This window comes from Phaenicophaeus curvirostris, chromosome 11, assembly GCF_032191515.1.
Source record: "Phaenicophaeus curvirostris isolate KB17595 chromosome 11, BPBGC_Pcur_1.0, whole genome shotgun sequence".
In the NCBI taxonomy this organism is placed as follows: domain Eukaryota; kingdom Metazoa; phylum Chordata; class Aves; order Cuculiformes; family Cuculidae; genus Phaenicophaeus; species Phaenicophaeus curvirostris.
The window spans coordinates 1,882,261-1,906,007 of NC_091402.1; the positions used below are offsets into that span (position 1 = coordinate 1,882,261).

The 23,747-nt window shown below is 44.2% G+C and overlaps 1 protein-coding gene across 10 annotated transcripts in view; it reads left to right on the forward strand.

Moving 5' to 3' along the window:
• The window catches only part of WNK2 (WNK lysine deficient protein kinase 2), a 136,250-nt gene that overhangs the window by 50,022 nt on the left and 62,481 nt on the right, over positions 1 to 23,747 (forward strand). For all 10 annotated transcript variants that reach the window (XM_069865633.1, XM_069865637.1, XM_069865638.1 and 7 more), the window contains exons 4-8: positions 2,022 to 2,179; positions 15,370 to 15,458; positions 16,299 to 16,518; positions 19,359 to 19,647; positions 23,067 to 23,263. In XM_069865633.1, the coding sequence (XP_069721734.1) occupies positions 2,022 to 2,179; positions 15,370 to 15,458; positions 16,299 to 16,518; positions 19,359 to 19,647; positions 23,067 to 23,263 (953 nt within the window). The remainder of the gene's footprint in view (positions 1 to 2,021; positions 2,180 to 15,369; positions 15,459 to 16,298; positions 16,519 to 19,358; positions 19,648 to 23,066; positions 23,264 to 23,747) is intronic.

Consider the following 23,747-nt stretch of genomic DNA (forward strand, 5'->3'; position numbering starts at 1 on the left):
TGGCTGAGGGCCAGTTTGTCCCTTGCTGTGATCATGCCATCGCTGATGCTTGCCTGACCTTGCAGTGTATCTCTGCAGGGAGCCAAGCCAGAGCGAAACTCCTTCTGCCAGGAGGAGCAGAGTAAACGCTGGATGGCTTTACATCTAGGTGGTGTGGTTTGTTTAAGAACACTTGTCTGTATTCCTTCCTACTCCCCAGGGATGTGGGGAGAATGTAATTTCCGTGCTATTTTGGAACAGTGTCAAGAATTTCATTTTCTTCTTAGACGGATTGCTATCACTTTTTCAGATTTGCTTGAAATGCTCCATAATTCATGAGATTCACTCCTGCCTCCGAGACTTGTTCCTTCTAAAACAAGGTAGCGGCTCCGAAAAAACATTCTCTACAGCAGTTGTTAACTGTTTCAGCTCAGCAGTGACTGCGTGGGTGTCAGCTGGGAGAAAAACCCGTGGAGAATGCATTGAGTTAACCTTCCACGGCTTGGCTCTGGCCAGTTCATGAAACCTGAAGGAACTGGTATCTGGTGGAAGGACAGTAAACACGGGGAGAGATTCATCCCAAATTTTGCAAAATGAATTGTACAGAAATGCTTCTGCTGAGGCTTATTGTGGACATTAGGCCAAGTCTACTTCAGCAAACTTGCAAAAGCAGTGGTTTTAATGACAGGCATTAATGTTGATATTTAAACCATGTTGCCATTAAAAAAAATGCCCCTGGGACATGGCAGCCCTAGCTGTCTATGCAGAGTCGGGGGTGAGAGGCTGAAGAGCAGCCCTGCAGAAAGGGCCTGGGGGATTTGGTCAAGGACGAGTTGATCATGAACCAGCAGTGCCCTGGTGGCCAAGAGGGCAACCGTGTCCTGTGGTGCATCCAGCACAACATCGCCAGCCAGGAGAGGGAGGGGATTGTCCTGTTCTGCTCCACACTGATCCAGCCCCACCTTGAGCACTGGGGCAGTTCTGGGCACCACAGGATAAGAAGCTGCTGGAGAGTGTCCAGAGGAGGGCGTGGAGTTGGTGAAGGGTTTAGAGGGGAAGCCGTGTGAGAAGGGGCTGAAGTCACCTGGTCTGTTCAGCCTGGAGAAGAGGAGACGGGGGAGACCTCATCACATTCTGCAGTTTCCTCGCAAGAGGAAAAGGAGGAGCAGGCATTGAGCTCTTCTCTCTAGTGACCGATGGAATGGACTCGATGGAATGGCAGGAAGATGTGCTGGGGGAGGGTTAGGCTGAACATTAGGCAAACATTCTTCACCTGTAGGGTGGTGGAGCACTGGAACAGCTCCGAGGTCTCCACAGTTTGCTGTGCAAATGTTGTAGGTGTTGTAAAACATAAAGCTGCAACCTCCCGATATGAAGCAGTAAGTACTGTGCTTCACTTAATATTTACCCAATTGCATCAGATTTCTGACAACCTAATCCTCATCTAGTAGGGCCTTATTCTGCAAGCAGCCTCATCGATTTGTCCCACTAAACCAGTGACAGAATTATGGTTAATGTTTTGTGTGTGACTTTGCAGGTGATTTGTGATACTTCTTCCTTTCAAAGTACTGCTGAGTGGTTGCTGTGTATCCCTGGAGGGAAAAACAATGCAGATTTGCATTGATAAAAGCAGCAATGAAGGTTCTCACTTCTTCTCTCCTTTTCATCACCAACAGGCCTGTACACATCCCAGAAAAAAAGAAACATTTCATGACTTCCAGTGTGGTCCAGGAATGTGCCATATCTCATCCTCTTGTTAATTTTTGATATTTTGATAATTTTCCTTTATTCTCTTCCTCCTGGTATTATTCCCAGCGAGCCGTGGGTTTGTACATGTGTGTGTGCGTATTAACTCTGTGTTTCTGTCTTGGAAGATTCCTGAGCTTATTCTAGTTCCTTTTCTCTTTTGCAATAATTTTGCATGTACCCTTAAACATGGGCACAGTTCTATAGGTGAAGAAGATTGTAGTTAAAGCCATTTAGACCATTTATCAAAAGGCGTTTATCAAACACTGACATTCTTTTTGTACGTCTCTGTGTAGGTACACCCGAATTTATGGCCCCAGAAATGTATGAGGAACACTACGATGAATCTGTGGATGTCTATGCTTTTGGGATGTGCATGTTGGAAATGGCTACCTCAGAATACCCTTACTCAGAATGCCAGAATGCTGCTCAAATTTACCGGAAAGTAACCTGTGTGAGTAAACGTCCTTAATTTGTTTTGGAATTTTGTAGTTCAAAAGTTTAAAACCATATTTTGCTGATGCAATGGTACTGTCAAACGTAGCGTATTGTTGAGGTATCTGAGCTCTGGGTTACACAAACCCGTTGCAGATTTATTTGTACGCTTAGAAACATAGAGTCTTGGAATGGTTTGAGTTGGAAGGGACCTTAAAGATCATCCAGTTCCAACCCCCCTGCCATGGGCAGGGACACCTCTCACTGGGTCAGCCTGTTTAAGACCCCGTCCAACCTGGCCTTGAACATCTCTAGGAATAGGGCAGCCACAGCTTCCCTAGGCAGCCTGGGCCAGGGCCTCCCCACCCTCATTGTGAAGAATTTTTTCCTTATGTCTAGTGTAAATCTTGCCCTCTTCAATTTATAGCCATACCCCCTAGTTCAGCCACAACATGGCTTTGATCAGGTTGTGCAAAGCCACTTGTAGTTCTGTGGTTCGTTGTGTTTTACTGTACTGCAGCTGCCCAACGCGTTTCCATGGAATCACAGAATGGTTTGGTTCAGAAGGAACCTTAAACACCAGCCAGTTCCCACAGGCAGGAACACCTTCCCCTGGATCAGGTTGCTCAAAGCCCCATCCAACCTGACCTTGAACACCTCCAGGGATGGGGCAGCCATAAAATCCTCTTTGTTTCATCTCCCTGCTCAGTTTGGAGGAGGGCACGCTCCCTTTGCTTCTTGGCACAAGAATAATACAATGCATAGGGACCAACAAGTGTAGGTGCTAAGGACGTCCTTGCACTCGGGCCTTTGTCCTCACAGTGTAGGCTTGGCTGGCTGTTTACCATTGCTCTTTCCATTTTCATCTTGGAAGATTACATCAAAATATGAGAGAAGATGGAAGATGCCAGTTAAACAAAACAGTTCCTCAGGACAGGAGGTTTCAGCATCTTATGACAAAACTAAGTGACTGCATAGCCAAAAAAAACCACACACAAAACCAAGCACACAGCACACAAGACACCTCCCCACGAAAAAAACCCGATGAAAGCCCTATAATATTTTCAATAGTCTTTGTTGCTGATTTTATCTCCTTCAGCCAAAAATAGTTACAAGTTTGAAAGAATGAGCAGGGAAAAATCTACCCTCTAGTCTTTTCTACTGAATGGGGACTTTCAGACTTGATCAAGTTTCCCACAAAGCTGGAAGGACAAACTTTTAGGTTACAACCTAAATACTTGCTAATGTTGAGGAGGATTTTTGATTCAGATTTCCAGCACAGATTTTCTCTGTGTGTTTGTGTAGCAAATCATCCACAGATATAAAAGGGAAAAGATAGCAATGTGTCACTTAGAGACATAGAACCATGGAATGGTTTGGGTTGGAAGGGACCTCAAAGCCCATCCAGTTCCACTCCTGCCATGGTCAGGGACACCTCCCACTGGATCAGGGGCTCCAAGCCCCATCCAACCTGGCCGTGAACATGTCCAGGGATGGGGCAGCCACCACTGCTCTGGGCAGCCTGGGCCAGGGCCTCCCCACCCTCACAGCAAAACATTTCTTCCTAAGATCTCATCTCAATCTCCCCTCTTTCAGATGAAAACCTCATCCTATCCATGCCCTCCCTGATCCAGAGCCCCTCCCCAGCTTTCCTGGAGCCCCTTCCAGTACCGGTACCGAAAGCTGCTCTAAAGTCTCCCTTTTCAGATGAGGTTAGGCTGGAGGAGAAGTCCATCTTAATTAATTTCTACACTGAATAAAATACCCCTTCAAACATTGTCCCCCCCCTTAGATGATGAATTTATTTGTCTGCATGAGCTGTGCTGCAAATGCCTGACAAAACTCCTGAGTTGGTAAGATGGTATCAGATTGCAAATCACTGACTGCGGAGGGATGAGACTTGCCAAAGGCTTTGGCAGCTGTGGCTTTATTCTGTTCTACTTGGCTAAGTGAAACCAAGAGTAACAGGAGGGGCTTTTTTTTTGATAGATTATGTTGAACATACTGCTTTGGCAAAACGTTTCCCAGGTACTTGATTCCATCTGGTTGCTAGAAAAGCAGACAATGAGCTGTGTGGTTTGTGTCTCACTAGAAGATGCAGTCTGCGTGCTCAGGATGTGATGAGTGTGATCTTTGGGAGAAAGCTGCACTAAGATTTGCAAAGATGAGCTATGGAGAATGTTTCTTTTATTTTTTTGACCTGTAAGATACAAGGAGTAATCCCCAAGTTAGTCGGTATGCCTTTTTTCCGGCTTCTTGTTATAAACATGTGGATGAGGGGGATCAAGTTCTCCCTCAGTCAGTTTGCAGATGACACTAAGCTGGGTGGAATTGTTGATCTGCTTGAGGGCAGGAAGGCTCTGCAGAGGGATCTGGACAGGCTGGATCAAAGAGCTGTAACCAATGGTATGAGGTTCAACAAGGCCAAGTGCTGGGTCCTGCACTTGGGTCACAACAACCCATGCAGTGCTCCAGACTCGGGGAAGAACAGCTGGAAAGCTGCCATGTGGAAAAGAACCTGGGGATGTTGATTGACAACATCTGAACTTGATCCAGCAGTGGCCCAGGCAGCCAAGAAAGCCAAGAGCATCCTGGCTTGGATCACCCATGGTGTGGTCAGCAGGAACAAGGCAGGGGTCACCCTCTGGACTCAGCACTGGTGAGGCTGCGTCTCAAATCCTGGGTTCAGCTTTGGGCCCCTCACTTCAAGAAGGACATTGAGGGGCTGGAGTGTGTCCAGAGAAGGGGAACAGAGCTGGGAAGTGTCTGGAGCCCAGGGTTTCTGGGAGCAGCTGAGGGACCTGGGCTGTTTAGTCTTTCTCCTCCCAGAAAGGAGGTTGTGGTGAGGTGGGTGCTGGTCTCTTCTCCCAAGTGACAAGCAACAGGATGAGAGGAAATGGCCTGAAGAGGCACCGGGAAGGTTTAGGTTGGATATTAGGAAACATTTCTTTACTGCCTGAATGGTGAAGCCCTGGCAGAGGTTGACCTGGGGTGGAGTCTGGAGGAGTTAAAAAAATGTGTAAATGTCACACTTCGGGACATGATTCAGTGAGTATGGTGGGGTTACATTGGTTGGGACTGGATGAGCTTATGTGTTTTTTCCAATCTTAGTGATTCTGTGGTGACAACCAGAGTCTATTGCAGTTTAAGGCTCTGGGGTCTCACCTCCCAGATGTGACTGCTCTGTAATCCTTGATATAGAGTGGCTTTCGTGAGAAGCGCAGGATGTTACCTGCTGCATGAGCAGCAAGCCTCACTTGTTTGTGGAAGTGCCATCAGGTTTAGCTGATGATGTGGTGACCTGGGTATGTGTGTACGCATTTAGAGCCGTAAATAACATGGATGTCTTCTGCTGGTCCACATACGCAGAGAAGCTCTGTGTACAACTCTTAGCCATCTGGAATAGTGGTAATTAAGACTTTTTAAGACTCTTCGGCTTCATTTATCAAAGCGATAGCCAAGATGGCAGAGTATAATGATTAATCAGAGGATTCCTAATTAGATGTTATATTTCAATTTTCAGACTTAAGTAGTAATTTTTTTAAACACTGATGAAAGTTTGAGCCAACCAGTTTTCTGTGGCAGTAACCTTTACGCAGCAGAGGATTATGTTTTATATAACTTGGTAAAACTGGTCTTATACCAGCAACTTCAGAGTGATCAGAGAATCATAGACGGAAATTATTTACTTTATGACTTGTAAGGAGTGGTTTTGAAACAGAACTGTCTAGCAGGGAAGGTTTCAGTTAGAGACACGGGGTAGGCGTGGTATTTAGTGCTGTTTTCAGCTGAACTCAGGACATAGAATCCTAGAATGTCCTGGTTTGGAAGAGACCCACAAGGATCATCGAGTCTGACTCCTGTCCCTGCACAGGACAGCCCCAACACGCACACCGTGGATCTGAGGGCATTGGCCAAGGGCTTCTGGAATATTGTCAGGCCCGGTGCCATGACTGCTTCCCTGGGAGCTGTTCTAGGGCTCCATCACCCTCTGGGGGAAGAACCTTTTCCTCACGTCCAACCTAACCCTCCCTTGGCACATCTTCCTGCCATTCTCTTGGATCCAGAGAGAAGAGCTCAGCGCCTGGTCCTCCTCCTCCCCTTGTGAGGAAGCTGCAGAGCTTGATGAAGTCTCCCCTCAGTCTCCTCTTCTCCAGTCTGAACAGCCCCAGTGGCTTTAGCTGCCCCTCACACACTTTCCCTCTAAACCCTTCACCAACTCCATGCCCTCCTCTGGATGCTCTCCAGTAGCTTCAGATCTGTGGCACCCAGAGCTGCCCCCAGTGCTCAAGGTGGGGCTGCTCTAGTGTGGAGCAGAGCAGGACAACCCCCACCCTCACCTGGCTAACGGTGCCATTCTTGATGGCCACCAGGATTCCTTAGATGAAAAAATCCCCATTGTTGTCATTCCAAAGAAAGGGTTAACCATCTCCCTGTGGAGAGGGAAAAAACTCTGTGGCATGCCATGAGCTACATAAACTGTCAGACAGGGAGGAGGAGCAGGGGGTGGACCTCTTGGTGAGGGTGCAAGAGGGGCAGTGAGCACCCTGGAGAAGTTCCCTGGTCCCTGAAGGAACCTCTCTGGTGGCTCAGCAGCTTCTTTAGAGGAGCTGTGTCTGCAGAAGAGCTGGCAGCAGAAAGAGACCCCGCTTTGATCTGCGTGAGTCACTCTGTGGGTGCTGTATGGGCTGAGGGAAGGTGCTGCTGCTGTTAGGGTGTCGGCATTTTAGGGTATGGGATTCCTCCACCTTATCCTGAGCCATCACTGAGCAGTGAGCACTGCCCCACGAGCTGGGGCAGTGATGACTTACAGACAAAACAGCTATAAAATCACTTTACATGAAGAGTGAGGGTTGGTCATGCAGCAGCTGTCGCTAGTGATAGACTGAAATACTGAAGTGGAGCATAGACTAAAACCAAAAGGCTTCATGAGACTGTTTTCTTCCCAGCCTTAGGTGAGGTTTGGGGTTCTCACGCAAGCAGAAGGTGGCCCTGACCTGCTCAAATGGAGCAGATCAATAGAGCAGCTTTGCTGAACACTGTCACCTATTTCAACTTGTCAGTGAGAAATTTACTTATTTTTTTGTGGAACTGGCTTTTTGTGCCAGACGCTTAAACACTATTTTTGGTATTTTGAATTGAGGGTCAATGTAATGTAACAATGTGACCGCACTGTCTTGCTTCCTGATGCTTTTATTTAAAAAATACGAAAGAACTCGTTTTTCCTGCCTTGGGCTCCGCATCGTGGGGGCAACTAGTGGTGGTACTAATAGCGTCTAATGGGGTTTGGATTGCTTGCTAGGATTTGCATCAAACGATTCTTGGTAATGAAGGTACCAATAACCACCTTATGCTATAGACTATCTCTGACCTTACTTCAGCTTCCCGTTACCCAGCACAGTCAGTTTATTACTTTGGTTTTGCCTTTATAATACACTTTTTCAACTGTTTCTTTTCTGTGTCTGTCAAACTTTTGCTTGCTAATAGGGCGTAAGCTGCATTTGAAGTCATAGCTGTTCGCCCCGTGCACTGGTAGTCCTTGTTGATAGAGGAAATAGAAACATTAATTTTCTGAGACATTACTGTTTTGTTTTAAGATATTAAACATTCTGCTTGTCTGAAGTGTAAGATCATACGAGAGGAGAGACTGAGGGAGTTGTGTTTGTTCAGCCTGGAGATGAGAAGGCTCCAGAGAGACCTTGAAGCAGCTTCCAGTATTGAAAGGGGCTCCAGGAAAGCTGGGGAGGGGCTCTTGATCAGGGAGAGCAGGGATAAGATGGGGGGGAACGACTTTTAGCTGAAAGAGGGGAGATTGAGGTGAGATATTAGGAAGAAATTATTTGCTGTGAGGGTGGGGAGGCCCTGGCCCAGGTTGCCCAGAGCAGTGGTGGCTGCCCCATCCCTGGAGGTGTTCAAGGCCAGGTTGGATGGGGCTTGGAGCAACTGGATCCAGTGGGAGGTGTCCCTGCCCATGACAGGTGGTGGAACAGGATGGGCTTTGAGGTCCCTTCCAACTCAAACCATTCCATGATTCTGTAAGTCTATGATTTATTTCTGTGACCTTTAATCTCCATGACCATAATTTCATGGGTTAATTGCTGCTTTAGTTTTCCACTGTTGTGTTTTACACATTTAACTGTATGTATAGAATAGTCCAGGATAAAGCAGCAGTCAGTTCCAAATGTACAGAGGGCATTGTTTCTTTGCCAGATGAGACATGCGTGTTATGACTGGTCACCTCTCTCTCTAACCTTTCAGCCTGAATTAGGGAGTATAAACATAAAAAAGCGGTTATGTAACCTAAATACATATTTTTCAAGCAACAGGTCCAAGCCACATTTACTGCGGTTAACTTTGAAGGGATTTCCTGGTCAGCATATTTGCAGTGACCTTCATTCTGATGCCATAATCTCATTTTTCATGCATAGCTTGATGGTTTTTCTTAGTCAGATTTTTTTTGTGTTTAATCATTCTGCCAAGTGATTTTGGTGTAGACAATAGGCACATTTAGTGATGAAACATCAGGGGCTGTGACCTTCCCAGGCAGCCCAGTCGAATGTTTTCTTGCTGATGTGCTGCAGAATGTACAGCAGACCAACTCTATCAGCCAGGGATTCATAGCAACCTTGTTGGGTTCAGCCACACAAACCTGTGCTTTAAAACAACCTGCATGTTCACAGTGTTTTTGTCATTGTAAGTTTTCATGTTGTTTCTTTTTACGACTGTAAAGAATGTTTTCTCAGCATTTGCAGGCTGTATTCTATATTGTTTGTACAGATAGAATATATCATAGAATCGTTAAGGTTGGAATAGACCTCAAAGCTCATCCAGTCCAACCGTCTCTCCAACCCCACTGTGCCTGCTAAACCATGTCCCCAGGTGCCACAGCCAACCGTTGTTTGAATCCCTTCAGGGATGGAGACTCCACCACTGCCCTGAGTAGCCTCTGCCAGGGCTTCACCGTTCTTCCCATAAAGAAATGTTTCCTCATATCCAGTCTAAACCTATAAACCTCCCCTGGCACAAAATATTCTGTAGCTGTAGCACAGCAACAACAGAGAAATAATGTAATGGATGTCATTGCATTGACTTTTTATGGGTTTTGGATATCTTAGATCTGCAGATAATCTTCTTAGATTAGCATTAGGATTGAGTACTATTTTGGAGTGAAATAGGGATGAGTTTATAACTGAACACAGCGGTCTTGCTGCTGAATGTCATGGAACAAAATCCTGTGTGTGAACTTCTCTACTTTGTTGACTTCTGAGTTTTTGGTAGAGTTGGAGTTGTGGTTTCAGCTTTTTTGGAAGAAGTTTTTTCCTTTTCTAGGAACTACATGAATCTAGATACTTCTTTCAGTTCGAAGGTGAAGTTTTAGTCCAAGTTAGATTGTATTGAGACCAGGAGTGTGTCTCTGAGGTTAAAGGAAACCCTTCGGGCAATTTGCTGGCTGACATGAGCCAGACTGAATGTCCACTTGTCTGGTGTATGTCATGCATCTTATAAAGCACTTGGTCAACACGGGTAGGCAGGTTTGGCCAAATTAACTTCATGGTATTGTATGACAAAGTGACTTGCCTACTGGATGAGGGAAAGGCTGTGGATGTATCTTCCTAGACTTGAGTAAAGCCTTTGACGCAGTTTCTCCCAGCATTCTGCTTCAGAAACTGTCACCTCTGGCCTGGACAGGCACACACTCTCCTGGGTGGAAAACTGGTTGGCTGGAGGGCCCAGAGAGTGGTGGGAAATGGAGTTAACTCCAGCTGGAGGCCAGTTCCAAATGTTGTTCCCCAGGGCTCAGTGCTGGGTCCAGCCCTGTTCAATGTCTTTATCAATGACCTGGATGAAGGCATTGAGTGCAGCCTTAGCAAGTTTGCGGATGACACTAAGCTGGGTGGAAGCTGGATCTGCTGGAGGGTCAGGAGGCTCTGCAAAGGGATCTGAACAGGCTGGACTGTTGGGCTGAGACCAATGGGATGAGGTTTAACAAGGCCAAATGCCGGGTCCGGCACTTGGGGCACAACAACCCTGAGCAGCTCCAGACTAGGAGAAGTCTGGCTGGAAACTGCCTGGAGGAGAGGGACCTGGGGGTGTTGGTTGACAGCGACTGAACCCGCAGTGGCCTAGGTGGCCAAGAAGGCCAATGGCATCTTGGCTTGGATCAGAAACGGCGTGACCTGCAGGTCCAGGGAGGTTATTCTCCCTCTGTACTCGGCACTGGCGAGACCGCTCCTCGAATCCTGTGTTCAGTTCTGGGCCCCTCACCACAAGAAGGATGTTGAGGCTCTGGAGCGAGTCCAGAGAAGAGCAACGAAGCTGGTGAAGGGGGCTGGAGAACAGGCCTTATGAGGAACGGCTGAGAGAGCTGGGGGTGTTTAGCCTGGAGAAGAGGAGGCTGAGGGGAGACCTCATTGCTCTCTACAACTACCTGAAAGGAGGTTGTGGAGAGGAGGGAGCTGGGCTCTTCTCCCAAGTGACAGGGGACAGGATGAGAGGGAATGGCTTCAAGCTGCACCAGAGGAGGTTCAGGCTGGGTATCAGAAAGCAATTTTTCAGAGAAGGGGTCATCAGGCACTGGAACAGGCTGCTCAGGGAGGTGGTTGAGTCCTCATCCCTGGAGGTGTTTAAAAGACGGAGGATGAGGTGTTCAGGGATGTGGTTTAGTGGCAGATAGGAATGGTTGGACTCGATGGTCCAAGAGGTCTTATCCAACCTGGTGATTCTGTGATTCTATGGTGTTACTCTGTCAGAAGTGTGCTCTTCTCCCAAGTAACAAGCGATAGGACAAGTGGAAATGGCTTCACGTTTCACCAGGGGAAGTTTAGATTGGCTAATAGGAAACATTTCATCACCTAAAGGGTTCTGGAATGGCTACCCAGGGAAGTCTTGGAGTCCCCATCCCTGGTGATTATTAATGGATGGGTTGGACAAGGTGCTCAGGGATATGGTTTAGTGGTAGTCGGATATGTTTGGACTCAGTGATCTCAAAGGTCTTTTCCAACCATACAGTTCTATGGTTCTGTGGTGGAAATACGGCCAGCAGCTACTTTTAGTCCTCTGAAAAAACAGCTTTATGTTTTCACCCCAAACGTAAAGGTTTAATTTTTAATGGCCTATATGTGCCTGGCTGTATACTCAAATATCACATGAAGTGCCATGTATCCTACACCTGCTCCCTTCAGAAGGGTGGTCAGAAGACTGGGTGGGGGTGAGGCATTCAAAGTAAAGCATCTGTTCAAGAGAGAGACTTTTTCAAAAGAGAGAATTTGGTCTTCTGTAGCTTTGCTCTTGGATTCAATATATATATATATATATATATATTTGCATTTAATGAACTTGTGTGAAAATAATCCCTATGCACCTTATGTCAATCAATTAGCCCAGTTTCTTTAATTTTTGTTTACAAGACAGCTGTCCGGGGTAATTCCTTAGCTAATATACTTTGAATTTTGGTGCCACGTTTCCTTGGGAATGCTCAGGAAAGGCTTTTGTATAAATGAATAAAACCTTTGTTTGGAAATAGAAACTGCTGTTTTGCATAACCCCCCGTCATTGTCAGGTGGCTGGGAAACATCAAGGCACAGCACTATAGGGTTTGGGTTTACAGCATGGCAATGAGATGCACTTGGAGACTTCAATGAAGAGTAAGGAGCAAAAGTGTAATATAGCATGTGGACACTGAGAAAACACTTTGGCAGAGCAGTCCTGATTGATACTTCCCTGTGTGTATTTTGTCCTTGTTTGTTTTTGTCATCTTTTCATAGCTTAGCTGTTCAGTAGATTAATACAATAGATCATAGAATCACAGAACCATGGAATGGTTTGCATTGGAAGGGACCTCAAAGCCCATGCAGTTCCAACTGCCTGCCACAGACAGCAACGCCTCCGACTTGATCAGGCTCCTCAACGCCCCATCCGACCTGGCCTTGAACACCTCCAGGGATGGGGCAGCCACCACTGCTCTGGGCAACCTCGGCCAGGGCCTCCCCATCCTCACAGCATTTTCTTCCTTATAAAATTTCTTCAATCTAAATTCAGTGAAATACTTGCAGACACTTTCTGAAACACGTGGGTTTTTTTTTTTTCATCTAATTTGGCTTCAAGTGAGCCAGAAGTCCACTCCTTAGGATTACAGGCCTCCTTATCTGCTGATATATGACCCATTATTTAGTGTTGTTTCAGGGTGAAACTTTAAAAGGATTTGAATATAGTTAAATGTCCAAATCCCATTCAGTTATGTGCTTAATCAGATACTGAGTTCTTTAGATAAAGAAAATACTGTTTCCTTTTTATTTTGCTTGTTGACTCCATTGGAAATACTAGGGTCCTTAAGTAGTAGGGTCTAACTGCAGAATGTGTTCCCTAATTAATTTCATCAAGTTTTCATCCAGATATATCTTGTTTTAGTTGGTAGAGATGTTATGGGGTTTTTTTGAAAACAGGATTCAACTTTTTTTGTGGTTTAAGCTGAACATCACAAATAAGAAGGCTAACTTCTTGCATTGCCACCTTTGTCATCTATGGTTGTATATATGTGCCTCAAGTTATGCCAGGGGAGGTTTAGATTGGATATTAGGAAATATTTCTTTACTGAAAGAGTGATGAAGTGTTGGAAGAGGCTGTCCAGGGCAGTGGTGAAGTTTCCATCCCTGGAGGGGTTCAAACAACATGTAGATATGGTGCTTCGGCATGTGGTTTTAAGAGGCACAGATGCATTAGGCTGGTGGTTAGATGGATGAGCTTAGAGGTCTTTTCCAATGTTAATGATTCCATGATTCTATGAAATATATACATGAAAAGTATTCAGAGGAGATCCGCTATTGAACTCAATGGAATGAGTTACCAGCATTAGGGATGTTGGGTATCCATTAGTTGCTCCTATGTTATTTGACAAGGAGAGTGCTAGAAAAGGCAGCTGTTCCTAATGGAACATCCTTTCCTCCCAGTCCGCAAACTGGCATCAGAAGAAAATGTCAGCCTGGGCTTTGAAAATGCTCAGCTGCATGTGTGCGCTAACTGCCCAGGTGTTCCCGGTAATTACTTTCTTACTGTATTTTGATTACATGTACAGAAAAATGACACAATATATAAACTGTAATGTAAACTGAGAAATTGCACAGTACGCCTACAGTCTCTCATTATGTTGGTAAGATGTATGGTATTTTAATTAGGAGGCCTGTCCTGGGCTCAGCTGGGAAAGTGTTATTGTTCTTAACCTTCTCATACTGGGCTGCCAGCGAGAGGACAGGGAGTGGGCAGGGAGAGCACGACAAGTGATGCTCATGATGATGTCGTGCTCAGTATGAACTGGGGGAGTTGGTTGTGGGGTGGGAAATGGGCTAGGCATCGGTTTCCAGGTGCTGAGCAGTTGCAGTGTGCATTACTTGATTTGTATATCCTTTTATTATTATTGTTTTTAATATTTTTATCTTCCGTGGCTGTTCTTTTGAATTGTCTTTATCCCAACCCACGAGTTCTACCTTTTTCTTTCCAGCTCTCCTCCCCATCCCACCAGGGGCAGCGAAGGAGGGAGCGAGTGGCTGTGTTGTACAAAGTTTCCTGCCAGGGCTAAACCACAACAGTCCCTTTTGGCGCCCAGCATGGGGCTGGAAGGGTGGAGATAATGACATATCTGACCAGAGCGTGTTAAAACAGATTTATTTTAAGCATACATTGTGTTACTTAAATAGTCACTGGCTGCAGTGTCTTATCATTTGTTGGCCTGGTTGTGTTATGTAAAGGGTTATAAAGGATTCTTGGGCACTGGAATGGCTGCCCAGGCAAGTGGTTGAGACCCATCCCTGGAGGGAATTAAAAGATGGCCAGATGAGGTGTTCAGGGATGGTTTGGTAGTGGACATGGATAGTTGGACTCGATGATCTCAAGGATCTTTTCCAACCAAATGATTCTGTGATTCTATACAAATCCTTATATGGTCTATGTATTCCCTGCAGTGCTTTTTATTACCTCTGGGAGAGGAATCAGGATTATGATTGTCCTACGCTGTGTAATATGATAACAATATGATAACACAATTAATCACAATGCTAAGTTGCTGTTTCAAAGATCAATAGAATGGTTTGGGTTGGATGGGATCTTAAAGCCTGTCCAGTTCCTTCCCCTGCCATGGCAGGGACACCTCCCACTGGATCAGGGGCTCCAAGCCCCATCCAACCTGGCCTTGAACCCCTCCAGGGATGGGGCAGCCACCACTGCTCTGGGCAACCTGGGCCGGGGCCTCCCCACCCTCACAGCAAAACATTTCTTCCTCAGATCTCATCTCAATCTCCCCTCTTTCAGATGAAAACCTCATCCTATCCCTGCCCTCCCTGATCCAGAGCCCCTCCCCAGCTTTCCTGGAGCTGCTTTCTATACTGGAAGCTGCTCTAAGGTCCCCTCACAGCCTTCTCTTTTCCAAGCTGAACAACCCAACTCTCTCAGCCTGTCCTCGGATGGGAGGTGCTCCAACCCTTGGACCAGCTTTGTGGCCCCCTCTGGGCACTGCTGTCATGTCCGTACCTCAGGCACCATCTCTCAGAATTGTACAAGGAAGACAAGGCGAGATCCTTTCCCCTGCTCTTTTACCCCCCTCTTCCCCTTCAGGCTAGTTACAACAGCTTGGGAATTTTGAATGTCCTTGGGTTGTTCAAGCCTGCATGCTGTTATTGCTGAGTCTCCTGAACATGTTTCAGGTCTTGTTACACAAAATCTTTTTAAGAATACCCCCCAGAGACCTACCCCGAGGCTGGGCAGGAGTGGGTAGCACGTCATGTGGGAGAAAAGGGTCAGGTATCCAGAGAACTCCTCACCTCCAGTGGTTTGGAACTTCGCTCCTGAGCAACTACAGGACTTTGATGGAGGGATAGCATATTTGAAAGGAAAATGCTGTGGCTTTTCCAGAGAGGCACAACCTGCCACGCTATGCTGGACCCTTGCCAGTATCTACCAAACACAGCACTGTCAGGAGGAAGAGAAAGGAAAACAGACATGTGGGCACTGTGACTACTCCAACCCCAGCAACAGGCTCTGCAGCTGAACCAGAGAACCAGCCCATGCTGGGATCAGGTGTCCCGATGCAGAAGAAGGAATACCCCAAAAACTCAGTTCACTTAGTGAGAACGGAAGGTGAACCAGGCTATTCAAAATGTCCTTAATTGAAAGAAAATTACATTATGTCTTTTAAATATTTCTTTTTCTCTGTCCTTTTAGGGTATAAAGCCAGCAAGCTTTGAGAAAGTTACTGATCCTGAGATTAAGGAGATAATTGGGGAGTGCATTTGCAAAAATAAAGAAGAAAGGTTTGTTTCAAGTAATCATGTTTTGCGTTAAATTGTGCGTATGGAGGGATTTCAAAGCTGTCAGTGGAATTTTTTTTCTGGCCTCTGAGTCTCCCCTGTGCAGGTGAAAATTCAGAATGGAAGTACAAATAGAAGTGATTACCTGCTTTCCTGCCACATAATGTCAGGATAAATGAATAAATGCCATTGTTATGTCTCTCAACCTCTCAACTTCAAAGAAAGTCAGTGTCGACATGTGAGCTAGCGTGTTCTAGCGCATTCTGGCTGTCTGTAAAATATCTCTCAGGGGGCTCTGCATGGAGCATAGAGTGTCGTGGAGGTCAACCATGAATGTGACATGGTATACTCGCCACCAGCTGTTATAGCAGATTCCGTTGACTCATTAGCCTCTGGGTGTGGAGACAAATTATGCCTTGTTCCCAGCTTTGGTTTTAAGACCTAAACTTCTTACACTGGCCTCTCCTAGTTGAGGGTGTCTACTTTTCAATATTTCATAACTCATTAAATACCATTTTTAGGAATGACTGGCTGCCTAGAGGGAAACCTCTTATTGAAGCTCAGATACTGAAGAGAAGTTAAGCAAAACTGCAGTCTGCATTTCTGTACAAGTTTATGATGTATGACTATTCCTGAAGCTTTGTGAAATAGGAAGTGTCATTTTTTCATCAGTCCTCAGTAACACTGGAAAAACAATGTATTTTGCTAAGAACACAAATTTGTTACGGGTGAACACCAAACATACTGTAAATGTTTTTGCTTTTAGCAGCAGTGTCTTGTCACTGACACCTTTGACATTGCTTAAGACTTGCAGTATTTGAATATTCTTTCTATCTCTTGCAGATATGAAATTAAAGATTTATTAAGCCATGCCTTTTTTGCTGAAGATACTGGGGTAAGAGTGGAACTTGCAGAAGAAGACCATGGTAGGAAATCCTCTATTGCCTTAAGACTCTGGGTAGAAGATCCTAAGAAACTGAAAGGAAAACCCAAAGATAATGGAGCCATTGAGTTTACTTTTGATCTGGAGAAGGAAACTCCTGATGATGTTGCACAAGAAATGGTAAAATAAACTTCTCCTGACAAGAATGTATATCTATAAAGTAGTGCATAAATCTGAAAGGACAGCAGGAACGAGTCTGGTAATGTCACTTCCATGTAACCCATTCCAGGTGTCTGGTGTAAGCAGTGTGTATTGATTTTGGAGTGCATGCTCCAAGAAACGGGTAAACAGCAGAGAACTAATCACTGAAAAGTGTTGCCTACCAAGTATGGAGACAGATAGATGAGATGGCATTTCAAATATCTTAGAGGCCATAGAATTCTCTTCTCTATTTTGAAAACTGTTTTGCCAATTTCCTTTAGAAGTTGAATGTTGAATAAATTTGGTTGGAATCTGTCTAGTTTCAGACAGCAGCTTGAAATAGATTGGAAGAGTTCAGAAGTTCAGTCACAACATATTTTGCACCGAATTCATCAAACCACTTTTTTCCATCTTTTCTGCCGGTGTTACTTGGGAGGAATGTAGGTGTGGAAAGTCTGTGGTCAGCCACTCTATCACCAAATATAAATAGGGAACCAGATTCAAGCTCACTGCACAGTTAGGAATAAGCTTTGGATTTTCTGAGAGCTAAGTTTAACTTTGAGAATTTCTGTATCTTCATAACTTGTAGGGTTTTGTTAGAAAACTACTTTCTGTTCCAGTTATACCATATAGTCCTTGAACGCATATTTTAATGATATCTTTACTGCAGTTTTTAGATTTCATAATGTCATGGAGGCATAGGATCAGTAAGCATTGAGTCAAGAGTCTGAATTTTCTTGTGCTTGCAGAAATGTTCCTATTTTAATCCAAATCCCAAGAGATCCCATTTAATGGTGTTGTCATCACCACTCCTGTTCTGCTTAGGAGGCACTCATTTTGGTAACATTGCTTTACTATGCTTGGACTCATCACCCTGTTTGCCAAATTTAGTGGGAGAAATTCAGGCTCCTCTCTCTTCTTGCCGTTAGTTTGCAGAAGGTCAAATATTTTCCATGCACTTGTTATTGTTCTGTATTGTTACAGAACTCATTTCATTTAAAAGTTGGTCTCGTTACTTGCTGTTATATTTTGCATGGAAATCTTTATGGAAGTATTAGGAATTCTGAAGTTCTGTAGATTGCTTGCCCCATAGTAATGATGCTTTGTTTTGAAGAGGAAATCATTCTCATAAAGAGCATATTTAAAAGAATCACTCACAAACTACTGTAATACTATACCCTATCCCAAATAATTTAAAAACCTGTGTTTTACTGTTACATTAACAGTTACCTAAGTAGCTGCATGTGAAATGGTTTCAAATTTGAGGCTATTGGGGGGACATTTATTCCTAAATATCTTTCTAACCCATTATGAACTGTGGAATGCTAAAGCCATGTCTTTCCATCAATCTGTGTTGCTTTATGTGCTGTGTTAGAGACGAATGCACAAGACCTTTTGAGTAGGGGCAATTATTTGTCATTATTGATGGGTTTTCAGTAGTTCCAGCCTGTCCAAACAATGTGAGCGACAGGAACTTGAAATGTTTTGGTGGGTTTGCAACCTGAAGTTACCTTTCACAGCCAGTGGATACTGTAAAATAGCACGTCTTTGTTAGACTTTAATCATTCTTTATATTGGGATGTAGGAGTAAGAATTGTTTAACAAAAGTTATTCACGTGGCAGGTTTTCAGTGCCTTCCTATTAAGCTCTGTCATGAAGGATCTACTGCGCACATTAGTTAATACCATACAAGGTTCTCTGATCCTTTGCGGTTTTTGTTTCAAGTAACTGCCTTCTGTTGTTGGCATTTGCTGGACCATCAGTTCAGGAACATCAGTAAGGTCCAAAGGCAGAGGCACTGGAAAATACTCATATCCATCTGCAGCTGTAGTTTAAGCTGCTTTTCACCTATCGATTTGAAATAGCAAAAATCTAAGTTGTAAAACTGTCTTGTGTTTGGGCAAGAGCAAAGAAGAATCTCTCCAGATTTCCTCCCTGTGCTTGCAAATCTGTAGAATGTGCACATTCAGAATGTAGGGAGAGCAGGCAAATCTCTGGTAGGTCATTATTCAACTAAAATTCATGCCCTGTGCTGTAGGAGATTATGCAAACGAAGAGCACGAAGATCAATTTCCGTTTTATCTGTTAAGGTTGAGGACTTGGGTTGTGAGAAAGACGGGTCCCCTTTTCAGTCAAATGTGAGCAGTCTGCATTTGACCCCACGATAGGCTTTTTCTTCATAGAAGTCAATCAGTACTGTCTGACTTTACCATTTGAGAGGAAATTCTGTTCACGTCTTTCCCTTCATGACTTGCACCTCCAGCACAGCAATTTGGGAAATTGTGCGTACTGGAAAGGTTAAGGTAATAAATTCTGGTGTAGGGGCAGTTACATTGTTCAAAGAGCTTTTTTTCAGAGATGTTTTTTTTCTCTTTTGACTATTCTGTTGGTCTTTCCAGAAACAATGAAAAAGGGAACCCATCTGCAGTTAAACTTGTTCTTTTCTTAATAGATGTTAACTGGTGAATAGATGGACCCGATTTATATTCAGGTTTTAGAAATTACAAATTGTTGTTTTAAAATGCATTAAACTTTCAGTTAATTGTTCTCACCTCTTCTCAGTAGATGTTAACTGGTGAATAAATGGACCATATATATGTTCAGGTCTTAGAAATCACATGATGTTGTTTTAAAATTCATTAGGGATAGAAGTTTTGTCAAAAAACACCCTGCTGAGCTCTTGAGTTCCTGTTCTCGTGAGGAATAAATGTAATTCATGTTATTTCAAACCAATGTTTTCTCTGTTAGGAAGATATTTCAATAATACATGTGCTTATCCACACCCACTTGGTCTTGCTAAGTTTGTGCCTCCTCTGTAGATTGACTCTGGATTTTTCCATGAAAACGATCTCAAGATAGTTGCGAAGTCTATACGTGACAGAGTAGCGTTAATACTATGGAGAAGAGAGCGAATCTGGCCTAGGATGCAGTCAGAGGAACGTCGGGACTCTGAATGTCTGGAGAAGTCAAAGATGCCACACGCGCAGCAGGTCCAGGTCACCTACCTTTCTCACACTGGTCACCATGTCCTGTCCGAGTCGGAGGAGCCCGAGGCTGACCAGCATCCCTTTCAGCAAAACCTGCCCACCAGCGCCACGTCTGTTGCATGTAAGTCTCAGGTTGGTTTTTCGTGCACGTGGTGATGAATGTTCAAGGGTAAGAATTGACAAAGAGATGAGCGCTGTGTATGTTTTTGCACAGTAGCTCCAAGAACATGCGCACATCAGACAGATACATAATGAATCTGAAAGAAGCAAAGTTTTTATTTAAACTATTTTAGATAGAGCTAGCTTCTCTTTCAGCAATAAATGCAGAAAAAGTAATATATTTGTAAACAGAATAGCAAGGAGACCTGCTGCTAGACACAAGCCCCACATTTTCCGTGCCAGGTGGTGGGATCATCACTAAATTTGTGTGAAACACAAGTTCAGAGCCCACAGAAGTTGAATTGGCACCAGACTGGTCAGAGTGACTGGTAGCTTTTTCAAATGACGTTAGCAATGTGGAGATGTTTATTCAACAGCAGACCTTGCTGATACCAAAGTGCTGCAGTTTCTGCTGTTTCGCTGGTTACTCCTAGTGTCTTGCTTGAAGCTTTTAGTGAAGCTGGGCAAAGGTCCACAGCAGAAAAACAAAATCCATCTGAATGGATGGAATATTACATGATGTAATTATGGATATTACGTGACAGTATTCAATATTTCCCCATTTTGTGGGAAATGCCACCTGTGGGTTGGTCATGTGTGTTGGGAGCACATACCTGTGGGTTGGACACTAATTCTTATCAGGGTCTCTAAGTCATGATGGAAGTGCAGAAACACCTTCAGGCTCTCTGTTTTGTCCTGAGCTCATGATCTTGCAGCAAGGGGGTTGTTTGATCTTTGTTGTGGCAGGGCAGTGTAGGTGCTTACTGGGGACTGATTCAAGAGTGATCACTGAGCGATTTTGAGACATATCGAGACATATATTCGATTTATATCTCCTGAATTGGATCTATTACTGAATAAGAAACTGCCTGGCTTTGCTTGCAGAGCTTGCTGTTTGTTCATTTTATTTCTGAGCGTCAGACATCTCCAGCAAACAGCACAACGTGAGGGAGTGGTGGGTTTATTTCCCTAAGTAACTTGTCCCTAAAATCAACCTTTGTTACTACTTCAAGCACCTGTTTTGAAATCTTAATGTATTTATGTTTTTTTAACATCTTGCAGGAAATGTTGACGGGTATTTTTTAGCTAGGAAAATTTGAAATTTTGTGTGAGTTCTCTTTTTCTGGATAAAATCTGATGTACATATTTTGCTACTAAAATATAACCAAATATTTTCTGGTTTACTGTTCAGGACTTTTATGTAAGCACGTTTAAACTAAAGATGCATTATCTTTAGCAGCAAAACAGCTGCTGCTTTAATTCAGGTATTGTATAAATTGCTATCGAGGCCTCCTTTGAATACCAGAATATCCAAGTGTGCATCTGTAAGGAAAGAAACCGTTACACAATACGATATGACCATATTTTCATAACAGTCAGAATATTGCAGTATTTACAAAGCTTTTCTGCTGAAAGTAAATTGATATAATTTTATTTGTTTGGATTATGGACTTACTTCATGCTATCTAAAAACGAAGCTGGTGAAGGGGCTGGAGGACAAGTCTTAGGAGGAGCACCTGAGGGAGCAGGGGTTGTTTAGCCTGGAGAAGAGGAGGCTAAGGGGAGACCTCATTGCTCTCTACTAGTACCTGAAAGGAGGTTGTGGAGAGGAGGGAGCTGGCCTCTTCTCCCAAGTGACAGGGGACAGGACAAGAGGAAATGGCCTCAAGCTCCACCAGGGGAGGTTCAGGTTGGACATCAGAAAAAAATTTTTTACAGAAAGGGTCATTGCCCATCGGAACAGTCTGCTCAGGGAGGTGGTTGAGTCACCTTCCCTGGAGGTGGTTGAGGTGCTGAGGGGCATAGGTTTGTGATTGATGGGAATGGTTTGACTCGAAGATCCAAGAGGTCTTTTCCAACCTGGTGATTCTATGATTCTGTGATTCCTTTGAGAAACACCATAATTATGACAATGATGCTCCTTGCATTTTCCATGGTTCTACTGCACATGAGTTGGCAGAATTTTATACTGAACATAGAACCCCCACTTTATTTCCTAATCCTCCTCAACTTTTAGCCAATGCTTGATATTAAATCATTGTTCGTAATAAAATGGAAGTGTGTCTGGGGTAGCGATCCCTTCCTTCTGAGAACAGGGCCATGTGGATTCTTTTTAGAAGTGACCCAAATAAATATAGAGGAGAGTTTAGTTTTGCAGAAGAACAGTTGGAAGAACAGTTTATGAGTACTGAAATGTCATAACTGGTGCTATTAAAAAATAATTTGTTATTTAAGTAGATAAGTAAATAAGTAAAACCTTATTTGGAGTGCAGAAAAAAGAGAAGATAAAGTATCAGGAAAAAAAATAGCATTTAAAATTAGCTGTAACTTAAGCTTTTTCTTTGTAACTGTGTTACAGTTTTCTTTCAGTTTTGAGTTTCACATCTCTTTTCCAAGCTACGAGTCTGTTGGATGCTCACAGCTACTGTCTCATGTCTCATTTCGGTTCCCAAGAAAAGCTGCGTACCTGTACTTTACAGTTGTGAAAAGACATTTTTAAATCAGTAATAATCAATAACTCAGTTAAAAAATGTATTTCTGATTGAGAAAAGATACAATGCTTGTCCAGTACCCATAGCTGGACAGCTGTGCGGGCTGGCTGGGCCAGCACTCTGCATGAGAATCACAGAATCACAGAATGGTTTGGGTTGGAAAGGACCTTAAAGCCCAGCCAGTTCCATCTCCTGCCATGGGCAGGGGCACCTCCCACTGGACCATATTGCTCCAAGCTCCATCCAACCTGGCACTGGACACAGAGATGAGGCAGCCACTGCTTCTCTGGGCAACCTGGGCTATGTCCTCACCAACAGAGAATCCCCAGCAGAGCTCTGAATGGCACTACTGAATCACTGCAAACCTGCACGTTGTTTTGTTGTCTGTTCTTCATCTTGAGCTGTTGCTATATACTCAAGTAGGATATGATTTGCTGAACTAATAAAGAGTATGATTAAAAGAATTTTGTAATTTGCAGGGTTACTAATAAAAAAAAGTGTTAAAGTCAGTGCATCCTAGGAGATCTAACTCTAAAAGACTCCATGATCTGCTATGATCGTGACAATTGGGGTTTCCTTTTCTTTCATCCCACAAAATCTATAAACGTTCGCAATTCTTAATGTCAAACTTGTGCCCTTTAAAGGAAATATCAATGTGCCTAAAATATCCTCAGGCACAGAAATCCATGGGGATGGCTTTTGGCTTAAGAGCAGCAGTGTGTGCCTTTTGTAGAAAATAACATTTGTGTTGTATAGTTTATTTATATAATGGAAAGGGTTCGGGTAGTAAAAATGCTGATTACGTAAAGCAGCGTTTGACCTTGCTCTAAAGTCATTACTTGAACACTTGGAGTTGTTGAGCTTTTAATAAGAAATATTGTTCTTTCAGCTGACAGCACCTTTGACAGTGGTCAGGGGTCCACTGTTTATTCAGACTCCCAAAGCAGCCAGCAAAGCGTCATCTACTCGTCCCTGCCGGATCCGGTACCTCCTGCTGTCCAGCGGGTGTACAGCCCACCTCTGAGTGAGAGCCAGGCTGTGCCCCATAGCCTTCAGCAGCTGGGGCACTACCAGCAGCCCTCTGTAGTAAGTCTACGGTTTTTCCAAATAATTTTATACCCTAGGATGTACTTAATGGCTTGTTTATCCTCTTGTTTTCAGTAGATCTGGATTCCATGGCTTGCTCTGTATATTCCTCACTCAGCTCTGCCACTGGTGACTTGCTTAGCGATACATGCACTTAGTAGATAAGATTCATAGAATAGAATCATAGAATGGTTTGGGTTGGAAGGGACCTCAAAGCCCATCCAGTTCCACCCCTGCCATGGTCAGGGACACCTTCCCCTGGATCAGGGGCTCCAAGCCCCATCCAACCTGGCCGTGAACACCTCCAGGGAAGGGGCAGCCACCACTGCTCTGGGCAACCTGGGCCAGGGCCTCCTCACCCTCACAGCAAAACATTTCTGCTTAAGATCTCATCTCAATCTCCCCTCTTTCAGCTTAAAATCATCCCCCCTCATCCTATCCCTGCACACTCTGACCAAGAGCTGTCAGCAATATAGAGACAGAA